This window comes from Hemiscyllium ocellatum, chromosome 7, assembly GCF_020745735.1.
Source record: "Hemiscyllium ocellatum isolate sHemOce1 chromosome 7, sHemOce1.pat.X.cur, whole genome shotgun sequence".
NCBI classification, from domain to species: Eukaryota; Metazoa; Chordata; class Chondrichthyes; order Orectolobiformes; family Hemiscylliidae; genus Hemiscyllium; species Hemiscyllium ocellatum.
This window is the reverse complement of record NC_083407.1, coordinates 69,451,496-69,472,739: the sequence shown is the minus strand read 5'-3', so window position 1 is coordinate 69,472,739 and position 21,244 is coordinate 69,451,496. Positions and strand designations below refer to the sequence as shown.

The following is a 21,244-nucleotide window of genomic DNA, read 5'->3' as shown; positions in this document are numbered from 1 at the left end:
GCATTTGGTATGCTTTCTTTTATTGGTCAGAGTATGGGGTACAGGAGTTGAGAGGTCATGTTGAGGCTGTACAGGACATTGGTTCAGCCACTGTTGGAATATTATGTGCAATTCTGGTCTCCTTCCTATCGGAAAGTTGTTGCGAAACTTGAAAGGGTTCAGAAAAAATTTACAAGGATGTTGTCAGGGTTGGCGGATTTGAGCTTTACGGAGAGGCTGAACAGGCTGGGGCTGTTTTCCCTGGAGTGTCGGAATGTGAGGGGTGACCTTATAGAGGTTTACAAAATTACGAGGGGCATGGATAGGCAAAATCTTTTCCCTGGGGTGGGGGGAGTCCAGAACTAGAGAGCAAAGACGTAAGAGAGACCTAAGGGGCAATGTTTTCACACAGAGGGTGGTACGTGTATGGAATGAGCTGCCAGAGAAAGTAGTGGAGGCTGGTACAATTGCAACATTTATGAGGCATTTGGATGGGTATACGAATAGGAAGGGTTTAGAGGGATATGGGCCGGGTTCTGGCAGGTGGGACTAGGTTGAGTTGGGATATCTGTTCGGCATGTAAGGGTTGGACCAAAGGGTCTGTTTCCACGCTGTACATTGGTATGACTCTGACTCTATGAATGAAGTTCCACTTCTTTCAAAACTGTCAATATCCAGTTTAGCTTATTACCTTGGATAGGGCATCTCAAAAAATTAACTGGTTAAGCGACTCATTTCATGCTCCCATTATGCACTGTCCGTACACATGGCATTTTCCACTAATAAGATGCTGCTTTCAATTCAATACAAATGTGCTGTCGACCACACAATCAAACAAGATCACGCAAAAATTTAAAGTGCCAGTATAATTTTAGATATGTATGATGTGTCCCAATAATTGGCTGACTGAATTAAGCATTCGAACGATCATTCTGGCTGCTTGTAATAAGCAATGTACAGACCATATTCAAATCAGCCCATACTTACCAAACAAAACATGTGATTCCACTATCAGGCAGAACTTGTTAAACAACCCTGAATCCATTAATAACTTGTGTGTGAGATAATCACTCAAATTTGTAAATGTGACCCATTTATGCTTGCTAGAAGCAATGTATGTTTATATTCAGGTTGTCATTCTCTGGAAGCGTGCAGTTTCCCACTACTTTCTCTATACAACACATAGGCCAGTGTGAGCGCACGTACAAACCATTCAGCACTTCCTTTGTCCTATAGTGTAAATTAAGTTTTTTTAAATTTCATATTCTTTCACTTGTCCTGATAAGTGTAAGAAAAACAGCTTCAGCAACATATTTCTCTTCTCAGCAACGAAAATGTTTCACAAAGTAGCTGCTTTCGAAACAGAACAGAGAGCTTTAATAATTAGGTAACTTCAGAAGTTCAATGACTTCCATACTGCTATGTATTTCAACTCAAAACTCAACAACTACAAGCAATGATAAGCATTTCATAGTCACCATGAAGTTATTGTCAATTGAAAATATTTACCTATGACGTGTGAACAAAAGCATTGTCAATAAGAATGTTCAATCAGCATATAATGTAAGCTGATGAGTTCAGTATGAATTACATACACAATACGTATAAATTCTCACTTGGGAACATATTTTTGAAACAGCCATAAACAAAGGTTTTTAAAAAAATGCACAGAATCAGACAGAATTGGTCTGATTCAACTAATATGCACTGAATTTATGAACAAGTTATTCTACATTGACCATCCACGTTTTAGTCCAAATAAAAGTAATTGCAAAGGCATGAAGACAGAGTTGGCTTAAGTAGAAGGGGAACATCAGTTTCAAAGGAAGACTGTAAACAGGCTGTGACAGACGCTGACACTTTATTTCATAACTGCCAAAGATACATTCCAAAAAGATTAGATTCTCAAGAAAGGGTACACCATTCTGGCTAATTAAAGAAGTTAAGAATGCTGCCAAACTGAAAGTAAAGATGTGCAGTTCTGCAAAATAACTGATAGGTCACAGAACTGGGAAAAACTTTAAAAATCAGCGAAGTCCAATGAATAGAATATTAAAGAGGAAGAAAATGGGGTGAGAAGTGGTGGGTATGGTACAATTACAGTGTTTAGAAGACATTGGAGTGAGTACATGAATAGGAAAGGTTTGGAGAGATATGGGCCATACGCAAGGAGGTGGGACTGGTTTAGTTTAGGATTATGTTCAGCATGGACTGGCTAGACTGAATGATCTGTTTCCATGCCGTATGACTACATGTCTGTATGAAAGTAACTAAGAAGAAACAAATCAATCAGTACAAAGAGCAGCTAAAGCAACTATTCATTCTTTAGAAGGTGAGCGTAGGGGGTGAATGATTGGAAACAAAGAAATGGCAAGTCTTTGAACATCTATTTTCTACCAGTCTTCACAATACAAAACTAGAGCATACTTACAAGGGAGGAAAATTAATAGGCAAAAGGGAAGGAAGAACTTAAAGCAATCACTACTTTGAAGGATGAACATAATGTGGGAAAACTTGAGGTAGGAAGAATAGACAATCAGAATATTAGTTAAAGGAGAAAAACAGCAGAAAGCTACAAAACACATATTTTGGAATCCTCATCCATGAATTATAAAAAGTTAGAATCCAGGGTCAGCAGGTTATATTAAAGAGAGTGGAATAAAGTAGTAGGAGGATTTGCTAAAACTGTACAAGGCATTGCTCAGATGACAGCTGGAATGCTGTACAATTTTGGGCTCCTTATCTAAGTAAAGATTGAGACAGTCCAAATATGGTTCGCTAGACTGATACCTGGTATAGAGGGGCTAGCTTATGAGAGGTTGAGTTAGTTGGGCATTTGCTTGTTGGAATGTAGAAGGATGAGGCGCAACCTTATTATAACGTATAAGATTCTGAGAGAACTGGGTGGTTTAGATGTCAGGAAGAGGTAATGGCCAAGTGGCATGACTGCAAGATTATTAATCCAGAGACTCGGGTGATTTCCTGATGACTCAAGTTTGAATTCTGCTGGCAAACGGTGAAATTTGAATTCAATAAAAACCTGGAATCAAGAGTCTAATGATGAACACGGTCAGAAAAACCAATCTGATTCACTAATGTCCTTTAGGGAAGGAAACTGCCATCCTTAGTGTGGCCTACATGTGACTCCAGACCTACAATGATTTAGTTGACACTTCACTGCCCTCTGAGCAAATAGTGATGGGCAATAATTGCTAGCTTAGCCAGCGAAACCTATTAAAATGAATTTTTAAAATGCAGAAAGGTTGCATGGCCTTGTGCGAGAGTGAAGGGCATAAGCTTAGAATAAGGAGTCACAAATTTAAGACACGGATAAAGAGGAATTTGTGAATTGATAGACGTCTTTACCACAGAGTGCTGTGGAGGCTGGGTCAATAAGTATATTCAATACTGAAGATAGATTTTTCTTCAGTAGGAAGACAACAGGAAAATGGAGTTGAAGTTTATCAGATCAGCTCTAGTCTCATCGAATGGTGGAGCAGACTCAGTGGGACGAATAGCCTACTTCTGCTCCTACATCTTACGGTGTTGCTATCCCAAGAGAAAATGTATTAGGAAAATGAATAAGATTGATATGTTCCCTGGATCTCATGGCCTGGTTCCTGTCTTTAAATGAACTTGCTGCTGAGATAGTGGATGAATTGGCAGTAACTATCCAAATATTTCACTAGATACTGGAAAAATCCCAGCAGATTGAAAAACATTAAATGTTACACCTGCATTCAAGAAATGAGGCAGACAGGAAACAGGAAAATAATTAGCCAGTTAGCATTAGGAAAATGTTTGAATCCATTCCTTAAAAAAAAGTAGTGGGAAGAAATTTAGAAAATTACAGAATCAGGGAGTCAACATGTCTTTGTGGTACATATCATTTAGGATAAGTCAGTTATTCAGTCATGGTTGATCTTTTGTGTTCCAAGTTATACATTCCCATCTTCTCTAATAACCATTGATTCCATTGCCTAACAAAGATCTATCTACTCCGCCTCCAAGTGCAGTGTTCCCAAGTTTCACAACAGAATAAGTAAAATGTCCCTTTTCTGTCCTAAAAGGGCAACCCCTAATTTCAAAACAGTTTGCCTTATTTTGGCTCACCCATACATTCAATTCCACTTTTAAAGACCATTCAATATCATAAATACTAAAGTCTTTAAATCGAGTTTCTGTTAAATATTAGCACGCGATATTATTTCACAATCAGTGGAGGAGCAAGGTACAATATGTTCTCAATGGAAGGACTGGAAAAATTCCAACATTCTAAATTAAAAGTTAATAGTGTCAAGCTGAGCTTGTTACTTTATCATCTTACTCCTAAATAAGTTTTTATAAATTGCACACAAAATGAAATCTACATTCAGAACAAGAAGAATTTACATCATAGAGCTACAGCTTAATCACAATTGTAGCAAATTAGCATTCACTAAGTATCTATTTTTAAATATTATCAGATTCACATCACCATTTGCTGGAAATCCCCCCCCAAAAAAATACAAAAACAACAATGCATGCAAAACAGGTAATCAAGCCAAATGAATATGGCTCTCCCATTTAAAATTGTATTAGAGATATCACATCACACAAAGATAAAAATGCTTGCTCTGACTTGCAAAGTCTCCTAAACTATTTCCAGAAGAAATATTTAGAAGAAAGTAGACCTTGAAATTATTTTGCACATAACAAGTCTATATTTTGTTAGTAAAATGTAATGGCAATTGGAAAAAATCATTTGGGAACTGCCTGCAGTAAAACCCCTTAAGAAATTATATATCTTGAAACCATCTGCCAGGAAAAACACTGATCCTTTGTGGAACATATCAGCATCTATTTGAGATGCAGCACATGTACTCTAACTCATTAACTGATTACTAATACCTAATTTTCAGAATTTACTTTCTTGTTCCATCTGCTCAACACCGGAGTTTAATCACCTCAGAAACAAAAAGGAACATGAGCATTTCCACAAAGGCTGTTTAAAAATTTTGATGACTTGCCAATGCTTGCATTCTGGAAATATCTTATGACAAACATTTTCAGATTTACAACCCACTCGTATTAAACATGAGCTGCACTATATATCAATATTTATTTTCATCAATTGATGTTTTTAGAAATATAATGTGGCATTGGACAAATCTTCATGTAATTGGTAATCAATTGGTCTTGGACAATTAATAGCATATTTCACCACCTCAAAAATCACATGGATGCCTTATCAAAACTTAAAATGTTTATTTTCATTTTTCCAAACATTGTGTCCCTTTTATCTAGTAAAGTAACAAACATGAACAGTTCAGTTGGAACTCATTCCATAACAATCAAATTGGCAAAGCTGTACAATTTAATAAAAGTATTTATTATTCATCTGAAATTTAAATTTGTGATTTGGTTCGAGGACTAACTCAAGAAATCCTTCATTAACTTCGGATTTTCCAGATTTAAATACCACAATTCAAGGTTTCAAAAATTATAGAAAAGTTTGCTTATATATAAGATAGCTATGATTTACAAATTTATCGCACCTTTAACACAAAAAGTTGCCTCAAACGTTAATAGTACTAGACCCAGAGGTGATGCTGTAGGCCTACGAAATTTAGTCAACTGAACTTAAATCAATTGTAACTGTCGTACTTGACATTGACCACAGAGTGGTGCTAAGACAAAGCATCTGGACAAGAATGGAGCGGTTTGCCTGAAGGCAAATTCAACATTCCAAACTAGAATGCAAAACATTCGTTCTCATGTTCTTTTCATGTTTTTTGACATGTGGCTTGCCAATCTATTTCAATTTAGAATATTATAGCTTCATCAATGTACCTCCTTGCCCCAGTATTCTTTCAAAGTCTTCCCTGGTTACTGGATGCCACCAATGCATCCACCACTCCAAATGACACATTACTGCATGGGGTTCATCAGCCTTATAGAAACATCACTCAGTTGCTACCCCCAAATAGCCCTGTTGCAATCCAGAGTGTGACACAGTTGATGGTGCTTCTGCACCCACTCCCTGTCAATTAGCTTGTAGGCCATTTTGTAATTAGTTTTATTTAGTGAAGCCTGAAATTTAATTTAATAACTATCTAATTCATCATCCCACACACCAATTACAAATTATCCAATCTTGAATTATTATTCTTTGAAACTTAGACTTCTGTTTAAAGCGATGTGTCAGGGTCTTTACAATTTAATACACTCACATCTTTATTTAGTTAAAACATATCAACTTTCTAAAGCAATTAATATATTTAGCTACAATAGTGCCAACTAATTTATTTCATGTCATTTTGGCATCATTCTGTATCTAGCTCTTTTAAATTCAGGAACTGCCTATTTAATGTACTTTGGAATTGATTTTTGACTTCCTTATACTATTCTCTGGGGTCACTTCGCTGGATGAAGCATTTGTGATGGACAGTGACATCTATTACCACAGGTTACCATGAAGGTCCTGCCTTCTCAAATTCACCCTTCACCTAAGGTTGGTGACCCTGAGGTTAAAGCACCACCGTCACGTGTCTCCATTTTCCTCTAATGAGAGAAACTTTATGGTCCTCTGGACTGTGGCACCTTTACCCTTGCTTTGCTCACCCCACCAACCCAACTGCCCATTATACTCCTCGCCTGTCTTTATTAATAAACTTCTTTACTGTTCACTCAAAGCCCAGTTAAATTGGTTCATTTTGAAAGATAAGTTCATTTCGTTCTGGGAGATAGGTATTCACAAGGGAAGGAATCAATTTCTAAAATTAACCTTGTAGTCACCAAAGAAAGGGCCAGTGAATGAAGAAGGGGAACTTGTTCATCCCTCTTATGCAGAAGCTTAACAATTTGAGATCTCTGATCTGTAACAAATAAGGGTATCTTGCCAAAGGTCTGGGAATAACACTTCACTGGAGAGAGGAGGTACATAGATTAAGCTATGCTAACATCCTTCTTTCTTTAGCATTTGCCCATGCACAGATTTTCAACTTTGCCCTGTTGGCTTCTCAACCTTTACATTTTCTTTTTTCTAAAGTACCATCAGGCTCTCCTCTTAACCAACTCATTTTTTCCTCTCCTGTCACTTCCTCATCTAGTACTCCACCCTTCAAGTACTTGTTCATTTTTTTTTCCCATTGCATATTACCTCTATTTTAAGACATCTGGTTATAAACATCCTTGTGCAGCAACATGTGCATTAATAATCAATGACTGGGTAAATGTTCAAAAATTCAACATTTACTTGCACTTCTTCAAAGACCTGTAAATGATATTGTGATAATATGAAGTCCTGCCAGGTAATATTGGCTTCAAGCCTAATATATAATTAAATGGTTTGTCAAGTCAGTGAAGACATTGGGTAAAAATCATCTTCTCAGAAAAGACAATAGGCAAATGTTTTATAATAGTCCATCACATTTTATGAAAAGGCAACACACTTTTCCCAATTTAGAACCCCATTACCTTGAACACAAAAAGCTAGCTTTACTAATATGAATTTTCATTCCATAACTGCTGTCCAACGTATAAAGTTAATCTTACCTGTCTTTCAAGATCTTGCCCAGTAATGCCAGACTCCACATGAGCTGTCAAGTTCTTTTCATCAACCCACAATATTCGATTCTGTTTTTGAAAGAAATTTAAATAAAGTAATTGCATCTACTTTACCCCATCAAAAGCCTCTCTTTTCACTTGCATCATCTACCAATACTTGCAATTAAACAATATATGATACATAACAATTGCCAGTTCTTTTCTTAGTGGGTAAGGTTCCATTTGTGCATGACAATCTTGATTACCTTAAAGTACTAATTCATTCTTTATCCTTTGCAGAAATTCTAAGCAGATTTTTAAAAAAAGGGTAGTTAAAGAGTCAACCACATCACTCCTGGTCTGGAGTCACATGCAGGTCAGGATATTAGTTTCCTTCCCATCCACTTATTGCCAACCCAACTACCTTTCCCCGACACGGTCACGGTTAAGCCTCACAGGAGAGCTAACATTACACGCATTAACTTTTTATCCCTATTCCCACTCCCCAGTCTTGATCAAAGGTCCCAACCTGAAATGTCAAATCATGTCCCCCCCCACCAACTCCTCTAATGTGCTTTTACTAGTTCCACACTTCTTCAACTCTGACTTTCCAGTGTCTGCAATCTCACCGTCTCCAACGTGGTGGATTTTCCTTCGCGAGAACAGGGCATGCCACATTCAAATACCAAGCATGCATGGTAACATTACTACCTACCATCAACAACCACTCATTCCTCAGGCACTCAGGGGCACTTTTTTTTTTAAACCTTCTCTGTAGCAACAGAATATTTTGATCCCACCCAAGATCTCAAAGAGCACACTTCCAGCAGGATCTACTGGATAAACCACTGGATAAGCAGGAGTTGGAACCACTCCATCAATATAGAGGTGTCGGGGTTAACTGTAGTAACCAACACTACCTTTGGCCAAAATCAGCTGACTCAGCACAGATCACAAAACAAACCTGGGAATAGTAGTCTTATTCATGTCAACACTGGTATCATCATTACCAATTTAGTCGGGGCAAAGACTCCTAGGATAGTTAACATTACATGCATTAGACTTTTAGACATCTGCATTTGAAATATATAGTGATGCATTAACTTGGTCACGGCCAAAAACAGAATTTAACTGTTATATGTCATTCAGTACTTGATACCTGAACAGCAAATACAGATTAATGGTTTTGCAAGAACTTCATTGCTGTTCAAAGAATCAGTCCTGAACTGAAAACCTACTAAATCACCTCTCTTTAAATGTTTTGTCAAATCATGAAGTTACAATAGCAGGACTGTCCCAAAAGCAGTCTCTCCAGAACTAAGCAGCTCCAACTCGGAGGGGACTGTCTATGCACATTAACCCTTATTACAGCCATCCATGTTTGCAGTTTACACCTACTCAATGTCAACAAAACATGCCAACCAACCCCTGCTGGAGTTAGTACCAGTTTGTACATGTACAGAAGAGTGCATGGTAACATTACTACCTACCATCAACTACCACTCAAGCATCAGGCACTGAGGGGCATTTTTTGAAGCTTCTCTGTAGCAACAGAAGATTTGAAATTTGAAAACACAATAGGTACGATAAAATATTTTTCAATAAAATCCCATTATCAATAGTTCTACAGTTCATTGCCTCTGTTGTTATAAATCCAAATCCAGTTTATTATTTACTACGCATTGCCCCTACCCAAGCTGTACTTCTTAACAATGGGTGTGCATGAACCTTATTTAGTATTTTGATGCTACTTCCACTGAGCACATTTAAATGAGATATCCACCTCTGTCCATCTACCAGCCACACAATTCTAGATTTGCACTTTCAGTATGGTAAGGAATTAATTTGCCGACATTGAAGTAGGTTATGGTAGTATAGAAGTACTCTTGTGATACTGTGGAGGAGATTCAAGGGTACAAAACACGGCATGCGTTAACACATAGCAAACTACCCAGCAACTTTATCATGTTCATGGCACCAATTAAGTCACCCATTCATTCCTACCTTCTGCTACTCCAAATAATTAATCTGGATTCCCACACTCTTCTCTGTCCTCCATTCATTTTGGCATGCAACTCTTCTCTCTGACCTTATTAATTCTCTATTAAATTGTATCTACTGCATTATTGTCTATCCTGGTCTCAAGAAATTCAATTAAGTCAATCAAGAAAAGCTTTCATTTCAAATCCATGCTGCTCTTTAATTCCTAAAACAATTGCTATCCTTTTTAAATAAAGATATTACGTTAGCCATTATAGTCCACGCACACAGAGCATTTTTTACAATCAATTATTACATTTGCGCAGTAATCCTTTTGCTACTTCTTTTCTAAGGTACAGGGCAATCCCCATATCCACAGGTACTTTTACCACGGTTTCAGTTACCCGCAATTTATTGTGACCCGAACATATTATAAAGAACATTGTAGAATCAGGAATCGGAGGGGCTGCCAGGAAGGTACATTTCCCATTTAAATGAATGGATTCACTACTATCCACTGTTTTGAGCTTCTGCGGTAGGTTTTAGAGCATATTCCCGCATGGGTACAGGAGGGTACTATTGCATTTTAAGGAATGTGGATGTAATCCATGGAAGAAGGGCTTCATCCTCTGTGGCTTGCACAGTTATTCAACACATCCCTTTTTATTTTGAAAGAAATGACCTGCTCCCACACCTTATCATTTCAGGTTATGTCTACCCAGTCTATCTCCCTGGTAAATATTAAATGAAACAATTACTCTACTATTACCCATGGTATTATCTTGTCTATGCCATAATGGACTTATTCCCATTATAACCTTCACTTTTTTGATGTTTTGTTGATATTTCTTCATAGTACCTCAATGCTTTCCTAGTTGTTTTTTTTAAATTCTCTGTCATCACACTCGAGTTGAGTTCTGCTAGGGACATTGCCCTTGAAATCAAGGTTGTCATTTTCACCTTCACCTCTGGAATTTAGCTCTTTTGCCTATGTTTAAACTAAGGCTATTGTGAGGTCAGGAGCTGAGCGGCCCTAACAGAATCTAATCCAAGACTCACAAAGCAAATGCAGCTTGCTAAGACCTTCCATCACTTTACAGATGACAGATACAGATCAATGGGTGGTCATTGGCTGGGTTAGATTTTTCCTGTTTTTTTGAGTGTAGACATACCTGGGCACTTCTCCGCACTGTTGGAAAGATGCCAGTGTTGTGGCTGTACTGGAATAGTTCAGCTAGGAGTACAAGCTCTGGAGCATAAATTCTCAGTACTATTGCCAGAACTTTGTCAGGACCCATGGCCTATACTGTATCCAGGGCCTCCAGTCATTTCTGATAACATGTGCAATGTACTGAATTGACTGAAGACTGTCATGTCATCTTCTGGCTAAAGATTGTTACAAATGCTTCAGCCTCATTTTTTGCATCAATGTGCTGGGTTCTCCCACTATCAAAGATGTGCATATTTGTGGAGACTCCTCTACTTATGAGTTGTCTCAGTGTCTAACAATTTGTGAAATGAAATAACAGGACAGCAGAGCTTAGATTTGATCTGCTGGCTGTGGAATCCACAGCTGTCTATCACTTGCTGCCCAATCCAGTTTGTCACCCAAGTAGCCATGTTTTATTACTTTACCAGATTGACCGCTCACTTTTAGGTATACCTGGTGCTGCTCTGGCATGCCTTGATCTAAGTCAAGTATGGTTTTCTCTCCCGTTGGTTCCCTCACCACCTGAAGCAGACCCCATGCAGTAGCTATATCCTTAAGGATTTAATCGGGTCAGTCATTAGTGGTGTTGCACAGCCAATCTTGGTGATGGATGTTGAAGTACCCCACCAAGAGTACATTCTGTGCCCTTGCAATCCTTGGTGCTTCCTCCAAATAGTGTTCAACATGGAGGAGCATGGATTCATCAGGCAGAGTGCACGGATATGTTTGTGCATGTGTATGAATACCTGGCAATACCAGTTAAGGACTGCAGTTTCCTTCTGTAAAGGTCAGTGAGAATTCTGGGAAGAGCCATCTTTAATGCAGTCGGATGATTCAGACGATGCCTGACCAGTGTCATGGGGTAAAAAATGAGGTCTGCAGATGCTGGAGATCACAGCTGCAAATGTGTTGCTGGTCAAAGCACAGCAGGTTAGGCAGCATCTCAGGAATAGAGAATTCGACGTTTCGAGCATAAGCCCTTCATCAGGAATAAGAGAGAGAGAGCCAAGCCGGCTGAGATAAAAGGTAGGGAGGAGGGACTAGGGGGAGGGGCGATGGAGGTGGGATAGGTGGAAGGAGGTCAAGGTGAGGGTGATAGGCCGGAGTGGGGTGGGGGCGGAGAGGTCAGGAAGAGGATTGCAGGTTAGGAGGGCGGTGCTGAGTTGAGGGAACCGACTGAGACAAGGTGGGGGGAGGGGAAATGAGGAAGCTGGAGAAATCTGAATTCATACCTTGTGGTTGGAGGGTTCCCAGGCGGAAGATGAGGCGCTCCTCCTCCAGCCGTCGTGTAGTTGTGTTCTGCCGGTGGAGGAGTCCAAGGACCTGCATGTCCTCGGTGGAGTGGGAGGGGGAGTTAAAGTGTTGAGCCACGGGGTGATTGGGTTGGTTGGTTCGGGCGGCCCAGAGGTGTTCTCTGAAGCGTTCCGCAAGTAAGCGGCCTGTCTCACCAATATAGAGGAGGCCACATCGGGTGCAGCGGATGCAATAGATGATGTGTGTGGAGGTACAGGTGAACTTGTGGCGGATATGGAAGGATCCCTTGGGGCCTTGGAGGGAAGTGAGTGTGGAGGTGTGGGCGCAAGTTTTACATTTCCTGCGGTTGCAGGGGAAGGTGCCGGGGGTGGAGGTTGGGTTGGTGGGGGGTGTGGATCTGACAAGGGAGTCACGAAGGGAGTGGTCCTTGCGGAACGCTGATAGGGGAGGGGAGGGAAATATATCCTTGGTGGTGGGGTCCGTTTGGAGGTGGCGGAAATGGCGGCGGATAATACGTTGTATGCGCAGGTTGGTGGGGTGGTAGGTGAGAACCAGTGGGGTTCTGTCTTGGTGGCGGTTGGAGGAGCGAGGCTCAAGGGCGGAGGAGCGGGAAGTGGAGGAGATGCGGTGGAGGGCATCGTCGATCACGTCTGGGGGGAATCTGCGGTCCTTGAAGAAGGAGGCCATCTGGGTTGTGCGGTGTTGGAATTGGTCCTCCTGGGAGCAGATGCGGCGGAGACGAAGGAATTGGGAATATGGGATGGCGTTTTTACAGGGGGCAGGGTGGGAGGACAAGTAATCGACAAGTCCCTGGAAATGTACAAAAGTAATGTATACACAGGAGCAGGAAGTAGCTGGCATCAGAGATTGGATGGATAAAGACCAAGGACAATGGAAGAATACAGGGAAAAGAATTTCCTAAAACTTCAGCTGCTGCCAAAAGCTACACAATTCAATGTACTCTGCATTAAATCAGTCTGTTCGCCCTCTTGGATCAGCAAGCACACTCTCACCATCCTAAAATCACTTTTGAGTTCTAACAGCTATTTTGGCCAAGTTAAAAATTACAGTAAACACAGTAAAATACTTCATCCAGCTTCCTATGGCCTAGACTTGAATGTGTGAAAAATGCTTCTCAGAAGATAAAATGAATGCCAGCCTCGAAATGTTCTGGATTACCAATGTGAATCTTTCACTCGTGCAAGTGGAATACTAAATGATTCAACAGTTGCAAGTCATTTGTTCATTACAGCTGAATGTTGAGTGCATTTGCTAGTTCAAGAACCAAAGTCAAGTGGCAGATTTAATCAAGTCAATCCTACTTTTGCATATACATTAAGTACAATGTTGAAACTCTTGAATGGTTACATTTTTGGAACAGTAAAATAGTTTTAATGAACCAGAAAACAGGAAATGATTTCACATTTTATATGACCCACGTCATTGCTGGCATGGTGAGAAGCCAACATTAAAGTATCATTTGAAAGGTCTATATGAATGTAAATCATTTTTTTTAAAAATTGATTTACATGGGGTGCCAAGCAATATTTAATTCAATATTGTAGTTTTAGCTCTGCAACAGCATAAGTTTGATCACATCAGGGTCCCACAGACAGCAGCGACAACAAAATAAGACACTTCAGCAATACTAGTTGAGAGATAAATATTGGGCAGAGACCGAGTAGAGATAACCTATTTTCAAAATATGCCATGGATGGACATGAGAGATTCTAAGAGGATAGAAAAGGTTTCTGTTCAACATTTCATCCAAAAAGGTGGCACATCCAACATTGCAAGCACTGGATTGCCAGCCAAGATCTTTTGCTCCTGTCTCTGAAGTGGAGGTTAAGCCTGTAACTTTCAGACACATAAAAGTTTGCTACTACTAAAACACATCAGCTCAAAGTCTCAATGAAGTTTAAAAGGGCCATAATGGCTACAGAAGCAATTTTTGGGAAAAAAGATTATCTAGTTGATCTGTGAAAATTCAAATCTATATAATATTTCTCTTTCAAAAAATAGGTAATACAATTTATTATAATGAATATTAACTTCAAAAAAGTAGCCTTTTAAATGGAAAATTAAATATTTTTGGAGAATTTCTCACAAACATGAGCTTTTCAAATTCCATAATAATTAAACTACTCCTTTTCTAATTCAACCTTTCCTTTAATGAACAAATAAAGAAATGGTTTATTTATTGGCACTTACATTTTGCAATGAATAGCACAGCAAAATACAGTGAAAAACTTCAACAGTCGCCACAATCCAGCACCATTTTGAAAGGTTGAAAGGTGTGGTGATGGAAAAGCAGAGTTGGTCTGGCAGTATCCGAGGAGGTGGAGTCAAAGTTTTGAGCATGAGCTCTTGATCAGCAATGTGGTGGCGGTGGATCATGAGATGGTCGCAGGAGCAGTTGGCAGCATAGTCAGTGACAGCTGCGGTCTGTGGGACTTCAGGGGTGGAAGTGACCTCATCGTTTGCCACGATGGTAATAGCTGGAGCGGCCACATGGTTAATGGCATCAAAGAGGCTCTGGAGGCCAGGAGAAACTTTTGGGATGATTGAGGAATCCTGAGTTTGGAGGTAAGTACGTGAAAGTTTGATATACTTAAATTCCTTGATGTCCAATATGGTGGAGAAAAAGCTTTTGTTGAGCATGTGGATTCTTCTAAGGATGAAGAATGACAATGTACTTTGCAGGTCTGGGAGAGTGTGGCCCTGACCTGGGGCAAGGCTGACTGCAGGGAGAGTAGGTGACAGCACATGGCTGCAAATGTGGAGCGGAGGATCCAGAGGGATAACTGTTTCTGGAGCTCTGGATTTGCTGTAGGTAGTGGTTGTCCTGGTCAGGTCCAAACTGTGATGGCCTGAATGTGGTCCGGAGTCCACATGGGATCGGTTGGCTCCGTCAGCAGGCACTGAGGAAGGAGATGTGGCTATAGTAGCAGGTCTGCTTCAGGTCTTGGCCGAATAGCTTCAGAGGAGAGGAGATAACATTGAAGTTGTTTTGCTAATTTTCAAAGTGTCGTTTATGAGCTCTTTAAAAGGGCAATGTAAATTGTCCATGTCAGGAATGGCTGTTAGAACTTGGCCTCTGCTGAATCTCTGGAACTTTAAAGCATTTTTTAAAAAGCACTTACTCCTGATACCAATCGGTTAAACACTACAATCAATTGAGCACTGCACTTGGCTTGCAATGAATTTGTTAGCACATTTATGGTTTCTCCCATCATTAACAATCAACTGGTGCAAGTAGTGGGTGGTCTTTATTCCACTGATGACACTGGTTCAGCTGTTCTTTTCAGTAGCCCATTCCTCCTCTGTCCCCCACGCTCTGATCCCTGGTGTTGCAAGCTACAGCATATAACGTTGTGTCTAGGACTCTGAGGCACAATGGTAGCAGCTGAACCTGGAGGCCTGGCCTCAAGGCCAAACCTGCTCCAGGTGGTGTGTAAAACCATTTCTGATGAGAAAACCTATGCAATGTTGTTTTCCCATTTGTTGGTATTTTAACTATGTGCAACCTATTTATACGATCTTACCTAGTCACTATTGTTATTGGGCATCACAATATTCATCACTATTGCCTTACAAACCTTGACTCTCCAGCATCTGGTCAATGGTCTATAGAAGTGAACTGTACCAGTCTCTCTGGCACAGGATATGACCAGCTATTTGAGTGCGCTGAAGATTTTTCTAAATTCTAGGATACTCATGAATTTTCAGTTACATCACCAAACATAAAAGTGCATCTTGCTAGATGGCAGAATTGATATCTTTTAAACAATCAATTTTTTTTAAGTATAAATGTGCAAACAAGTTTGTAAACTGGAAAATCATGCCCAGCAAAGTTGGGCTTTTAAAGCAGAATTTATAGATTGCCAATTAGATTATTCGTTCTGGGATTTTCATGGCACAGTAATCTGGAATTCTGTAAACCATTGCACTTTTTAAAAAAAAGTTTTGTATTTCAGCAAAAGCTCTACAGTTATTGAATTTAACATCAAACAATTCGACAACATGCGCAAGAGGTACAGATGCAGCACCACCACACTGACCCTTATTATTAAAAATAAACTTATCCACAATAGTTACACAAAAAAACTACCAAATTAACTTGTTAGATTTATAATCATTTGAGAGATATTCAAACAAGGTGCAAAGTAGTGACTCAAAAGCTCAGCTCATTTCACTTAAATCCAGACACCAAATGATTTTCCACTGCAATGAAGAAGCAAATGAGAATTGGAAATCTCTAAAGGCTTGCCCCTCACCCTTGCCACCTTTAGACAGGGCAGGATATTAATAAAGTTGTGTGAAATTAGTGATCATCACAACATTTAAATGAATATAACAGAAACTGAAAATTAGCAGCCATTTATGCTTGCTATGATCTTTACATGGTAGAGGCAGATACAATCCAACAGCATTCTCTAGCTTTCTCAGTATCCTACAATACTGACCTTAATATTTCTTACGGATCACTGCTATTGTACAATTAAATAATTAATGCAAGCATGACAGGTTCAAAATTTGCTAACAAAGTAACTGTGCAAATCATTATTTCTGTACAAATCATAAGAAATGCCCCATGAGATGAGCATTCCCACAAATTGTGGTGAAAACTGAAACTAGTCATCACCCTTCTCAAGTTATTATTCAGTTGCACATTAAGTTTTAATCAAACTAGTGACAGAAAGTTAGGGTAGCTACTTAACTCGTTCAGCTACTCTCACCAGGAAGGAAACAACTCAAACTGCAAGCATATACGTAACAAAACGACTGACTTTTGTCTCTTCACTAAATCTCATGCCCAGCTAGTTTTGTTCTGCATATGATTTGACTATATCACCCTATTTGCTTATCATTCCTTCCGCAATCATTAAATCTCACTGGCTGAGAGAACATGCTTCACCAGATCTCAGACATGTAAAATGCCAAGCAGTTTGCACTGAGTACTTCCTAGTACAAAAAGTGGATGAAGTCTAACAAAGTAGTTCTAGGCCAATGACTTAATAAAATTTCTTAATGGGATGTTGCGCCTTTAAAATTTTCTTCCTACTCTACAATAGTACAGGTTCACTGCAGTGGTAGAGGATGCACCCTGCAGAATAAACAAACAGTTATTTAATGCACAATTTTGATTCGTCTCCATCACAAAGAATTTGCTATATTAATTTTAACCATAATTAATTTTATTTTCCTTGTACGTTTATGGATTAGCAGATCTTTGCTCATTTGTTTTCAAACTCTCAACCCTCAGCCTCTCCACCCTTATACTTCATCATAAAATCATTTCTATTGATAGTTTTGAACAGGATTTGCTAAATTAAAACCTCACTTATTTACATATGAAACGTGTTTTGCTTGAATTTTGAGAAAACAATACAAAGCCAATGACATTTACAAATACACAATGTTGGATTTCTGTTTTCATTAAAGCCTCTAACCAAGCTTCACACCACAGAACAATGATATTTGATTTAATTTTTACAAGTGTCTATAAAGTTAACAAAACAAAATGCATCTCACACTATGCTTTAGATGTCTTCATTCTGATTAGCTTTAATCTCATATGTATTCAGATGAGCACTCAAATTTATTGACATAATCATTACTAGATTGGTAGTTTTAATGCTTCACACATCATAAAATCAGAAATAACTATGCCCTGTGCTCTGATACCATTAGTCTTTCAGTTTTTGAAACCAGGTACAAGACCTCACTATGTCTGCTTTGCTTTCCTGCAACTGCTCCCCCCCACCACCCAAAAAGAGTACTGACAGACCTCATGACTCCAACATGCTGTCTGATCGCAGCACTTTCACCCAGCAGACCAAAGACCTCTAATGCCCTGCAGTTAGGAGCTGACACAAGCAATCAGACAGATCAAAGGTCTTTTGCTGCACTTCCAGATGTGTCAATGTAACAAAACCTAAAGGCAATCTGTAGGTGATTGATATATGTATCAGCAGAACAGAGTCAAACTGAAGAATCCATGAGCCTGAAAGCCATTATGTTTTTGCTCATGCTGCAATTCCCCAGCACCATGACAAATTTATCAGGCCATGTCATCCAATAAAGGGTTTTATATTTTAACTGCTCAAATGAAGGTGGTTAGTGGTTACAAAGATACCAGTCATGTTCACAAGTACAAAACAATTAGTGAATTGAAATGTCATGGAATATTTAGGTGAAAGCAACTGCCTCAAATGTTAGGCACAACAATTTGAAAATAAAAGGTTAATAGCCACTTTCTGGAAGCTTGTGAAGAATCTTGGTAATGTAGTAAGGAGCCAGAGGCATAAAGAGCAATGGCAGTTCTCAAATGACATGAAAAGGTTTATTTTCACAATTCAGATCGAAGACTGGAAGTACAGCAAAAGATCAACTGAAGGGATAAATTTCAAAAATAGTCAAATTACTCCACAATCCAAATTCAGGTATACAATGCTTAGGGGAAAAACTGTTTCCTTCAAGAGTTGCATAGCGAGCAGAGGGGGAAACATAGGAACAAGGGTTGGACATTTAACTCTTCAAGCCTGCTCCACCTTTCAATCAATTAACGGCTAATCTGTGACCTAACTTCCTTTTACCAGCCTTTGGCCCATATTCCTGAATACCTTTGTTTAAAGAAAAATTATCTATCTCAGACTTTTAAATTATATTAGAAGAGAGTTCCAATGCCCACCATAATTTTGTGCGTAGAAGTGCTTCCGAACATCTTTCTGGAAAGGTCTCACATTAATTCTCAGACTATGCCCCGTAGTTGTAAAATCCTCAGTGGAAATTATTTTTATCTACCATACCTTTTCCATTAAAATTTTGAAGACTCCAGTCAGACCAGATCACCTGTTGACCTTCCAAATTCTAGAGAAAATAGACTTAACTTGTATTCTAGAGATTTAAAATGGAACTGAAAAACAACATTGTGCACCCAGAATATTGTTCAATGGAATTGTGTTTTATTTTGAAAAACAAAATATGACGTGATTTAAATACATTGATAATGCACAAATCCTAGAGGCACACCCTTCAAAATCAATAAAACTAATGACAAATAGGATATGCAAACAAATAAATGCATTTTGGAAGCAGGTATATGATCATATACTTGGTTTGAAAAATATTCTGAAGAAAACTTTTCTTACTGTGCAACAGTAACCAAGCTAACAGGATATTAAACCTACGTTGCATTTGGGTGCACCAACAAGAGCACATTTCCCTAATGCAGACTTGCTCTTATACATTTCTATTGTCAATCAATAGGTGAGTAAACAAAGCTTTTCACTGTGCCTCGATACATGTGACAACAAATTCAATTCAATAAACCAATAGAAATCCAAACCAAACAAATGGTCTCTTAATAATATGCTCAATATCTAGTATCTCAAATCAAATTGATGACTACAACTCTCATACATGGAATTATAAAGTCCCAATCAAACTCATCCATATTATGGACATTTTACTGCCTGATTCCAATCAAACAACCAGAATTCATGATAGTCAAATTTGAAAAGAGGTTCCAGAACTACAACCAAATAGCAATGTCTAAGACATTAAAACTTTAAAATGTTTGACGATGCTAGGTCTATACTTGAAATTTAGAAGAATGAGGGGAATCTAATTGAAACTTACAGAACGCGGAACAACCTGGACAGAGTGGACGTTGGGAAGATGTCTCCATTAGCAGGAGAGACTCGGACCAGAGCGCACAGTTTTAGAATAAAAGGAAGCTCCTTTAGAACGAAGATGAAGAGAAACTCCTTCAACCAGAGAGTGGTAAATCTATGGAATTCATTGCCACAGAAGGCTGTGGAGGTCAGATCATAGGGCATATTTAAGACAGAGATAGAGAGGTTCTTGATTGTCAAGGTGATCAAAGGTTATGGGGAGAAGGCAGGAAAATAGGGTTGAGAAAGCTATCAATTATGAATGAATAATGGAGCAGACTTGATGGGCCGAATGGGTTATTTTATGCTTCTATGTTTTGGTCTTAAAAATTGCTGATTTAGTACTTCTACTCAAAAAATCACAAGTACAATATTTTAGATTATTCTGGAACTTGGCAAAAATAGATACGTTTCTGAATTCAGCATTTTAAGACTTTAAATGGGCTATGTCATTGCGAAAAATCTTGTGATTTCAGTGCCAATGATTTTCCGTTCTCCTCACTGACAAACGTTTTCTATGAGAAAGCAGTGTCAGGATAGATATTTATCATTTGTCTGCGCACATTTGTTCAGAAATCAAGTTGAAAGGATGTTGTTTCTCGCCAGAACCATTTGAAACATTAACTTAGGCAATCTGACAGACCATATAATTGCCAAAATTAATCTAGGGGCTAAACAAGTAAGGAAACTGTTGGGAGCAAGTTAGCAATATCCAGATATCAGAACCCTCACATCGCAGCATGTAGGATCTGTTTCATTTCATGTTGAACGTAAAAGAATTCCAATGATGTGAATCACTACTTGGGTTACTCAAGTTATGTTCTGCTGGATACTTAAACCGAGTACATTGGAAATTCACATTAGAAGTTTGCACCCAAAGACCCAGCCAGATTGTGAGAGACAGTTTTTAAAAAAGCTCAAAAAATTGTGTTTTTATTTTTAGGAATGGTGTTAAAATGTTTTACAGTACCAGAGTTTTTTGACTGCATTATTCGGTCAATAAATACAGTTTTCTATTCTAATCTTGTGCAGTTACCCGGTTTCCATTTTTTTAAGAACTGAACAAAAGTGGTGGACATGCCATTTGATCTCCAGTGGTGAAAAGACTAACTAACCGCAATTCTTTAACTCAAAAAAAATCTGAAACACAACAAAGAAAGCTGTTTTAAGAATCTGACCCATTTAAGGGAACTTAACTTTCATTGTCTACACAGAACAAAAATGTGGACAGAATTAAAAATATTTCTACCGCACCATTTCAAGTTATGTTGGAAAGCCGGGAAAGTTTTACTCAAGAATGAGATTGGGCTAACTTCATTTTTTAAAAAAGTCATGAAATCTTTCCACTCAAATTTTCCCATTCAAAGAGAATTCCTGTTCAGATAGATTACATTTTGCTGAAATTCAAGCCCATGTTACAAGTTACAGAAATACAAAATGCTAGTATTCTTTTGTATACTGACATTTCAGACAGAATACGTGTGACCCTGCTGTACATTTCAGGTTGTTTAATTAACTTTGGAAACTGTTCACCAAACCGCATCGCATGCTGGATGTTTTCAAAAAAACAAGATTTATGGGCTGGAATGTAAAAGTGACAGCATTCACATAGCAG

General features: G+C 38.8%; 1 protein-coding gene across 1 annotated transcript in view; it reads right to left on the bottom strand.

Annotated features, from left to right (window-relative positions):
- agps (alkylglycerone phosphate synthase) overlaps positions 1-21,244 on the bottom strand; it is a 157,064-nt gene that overhangs the window by 74,065 nt on the left and 61,755 nt on the right. The window contains exon 8 of the mRNA XM_060827329.1: positions 7,516-7,596. Within this exon, the coding sequence (XP_060683312.1) occupies positions 7,516-7,596 (81 nt within the window). The remainder of the gene's footprint in view (positions 1-7,515; positions 7,597-21,244) is intronic.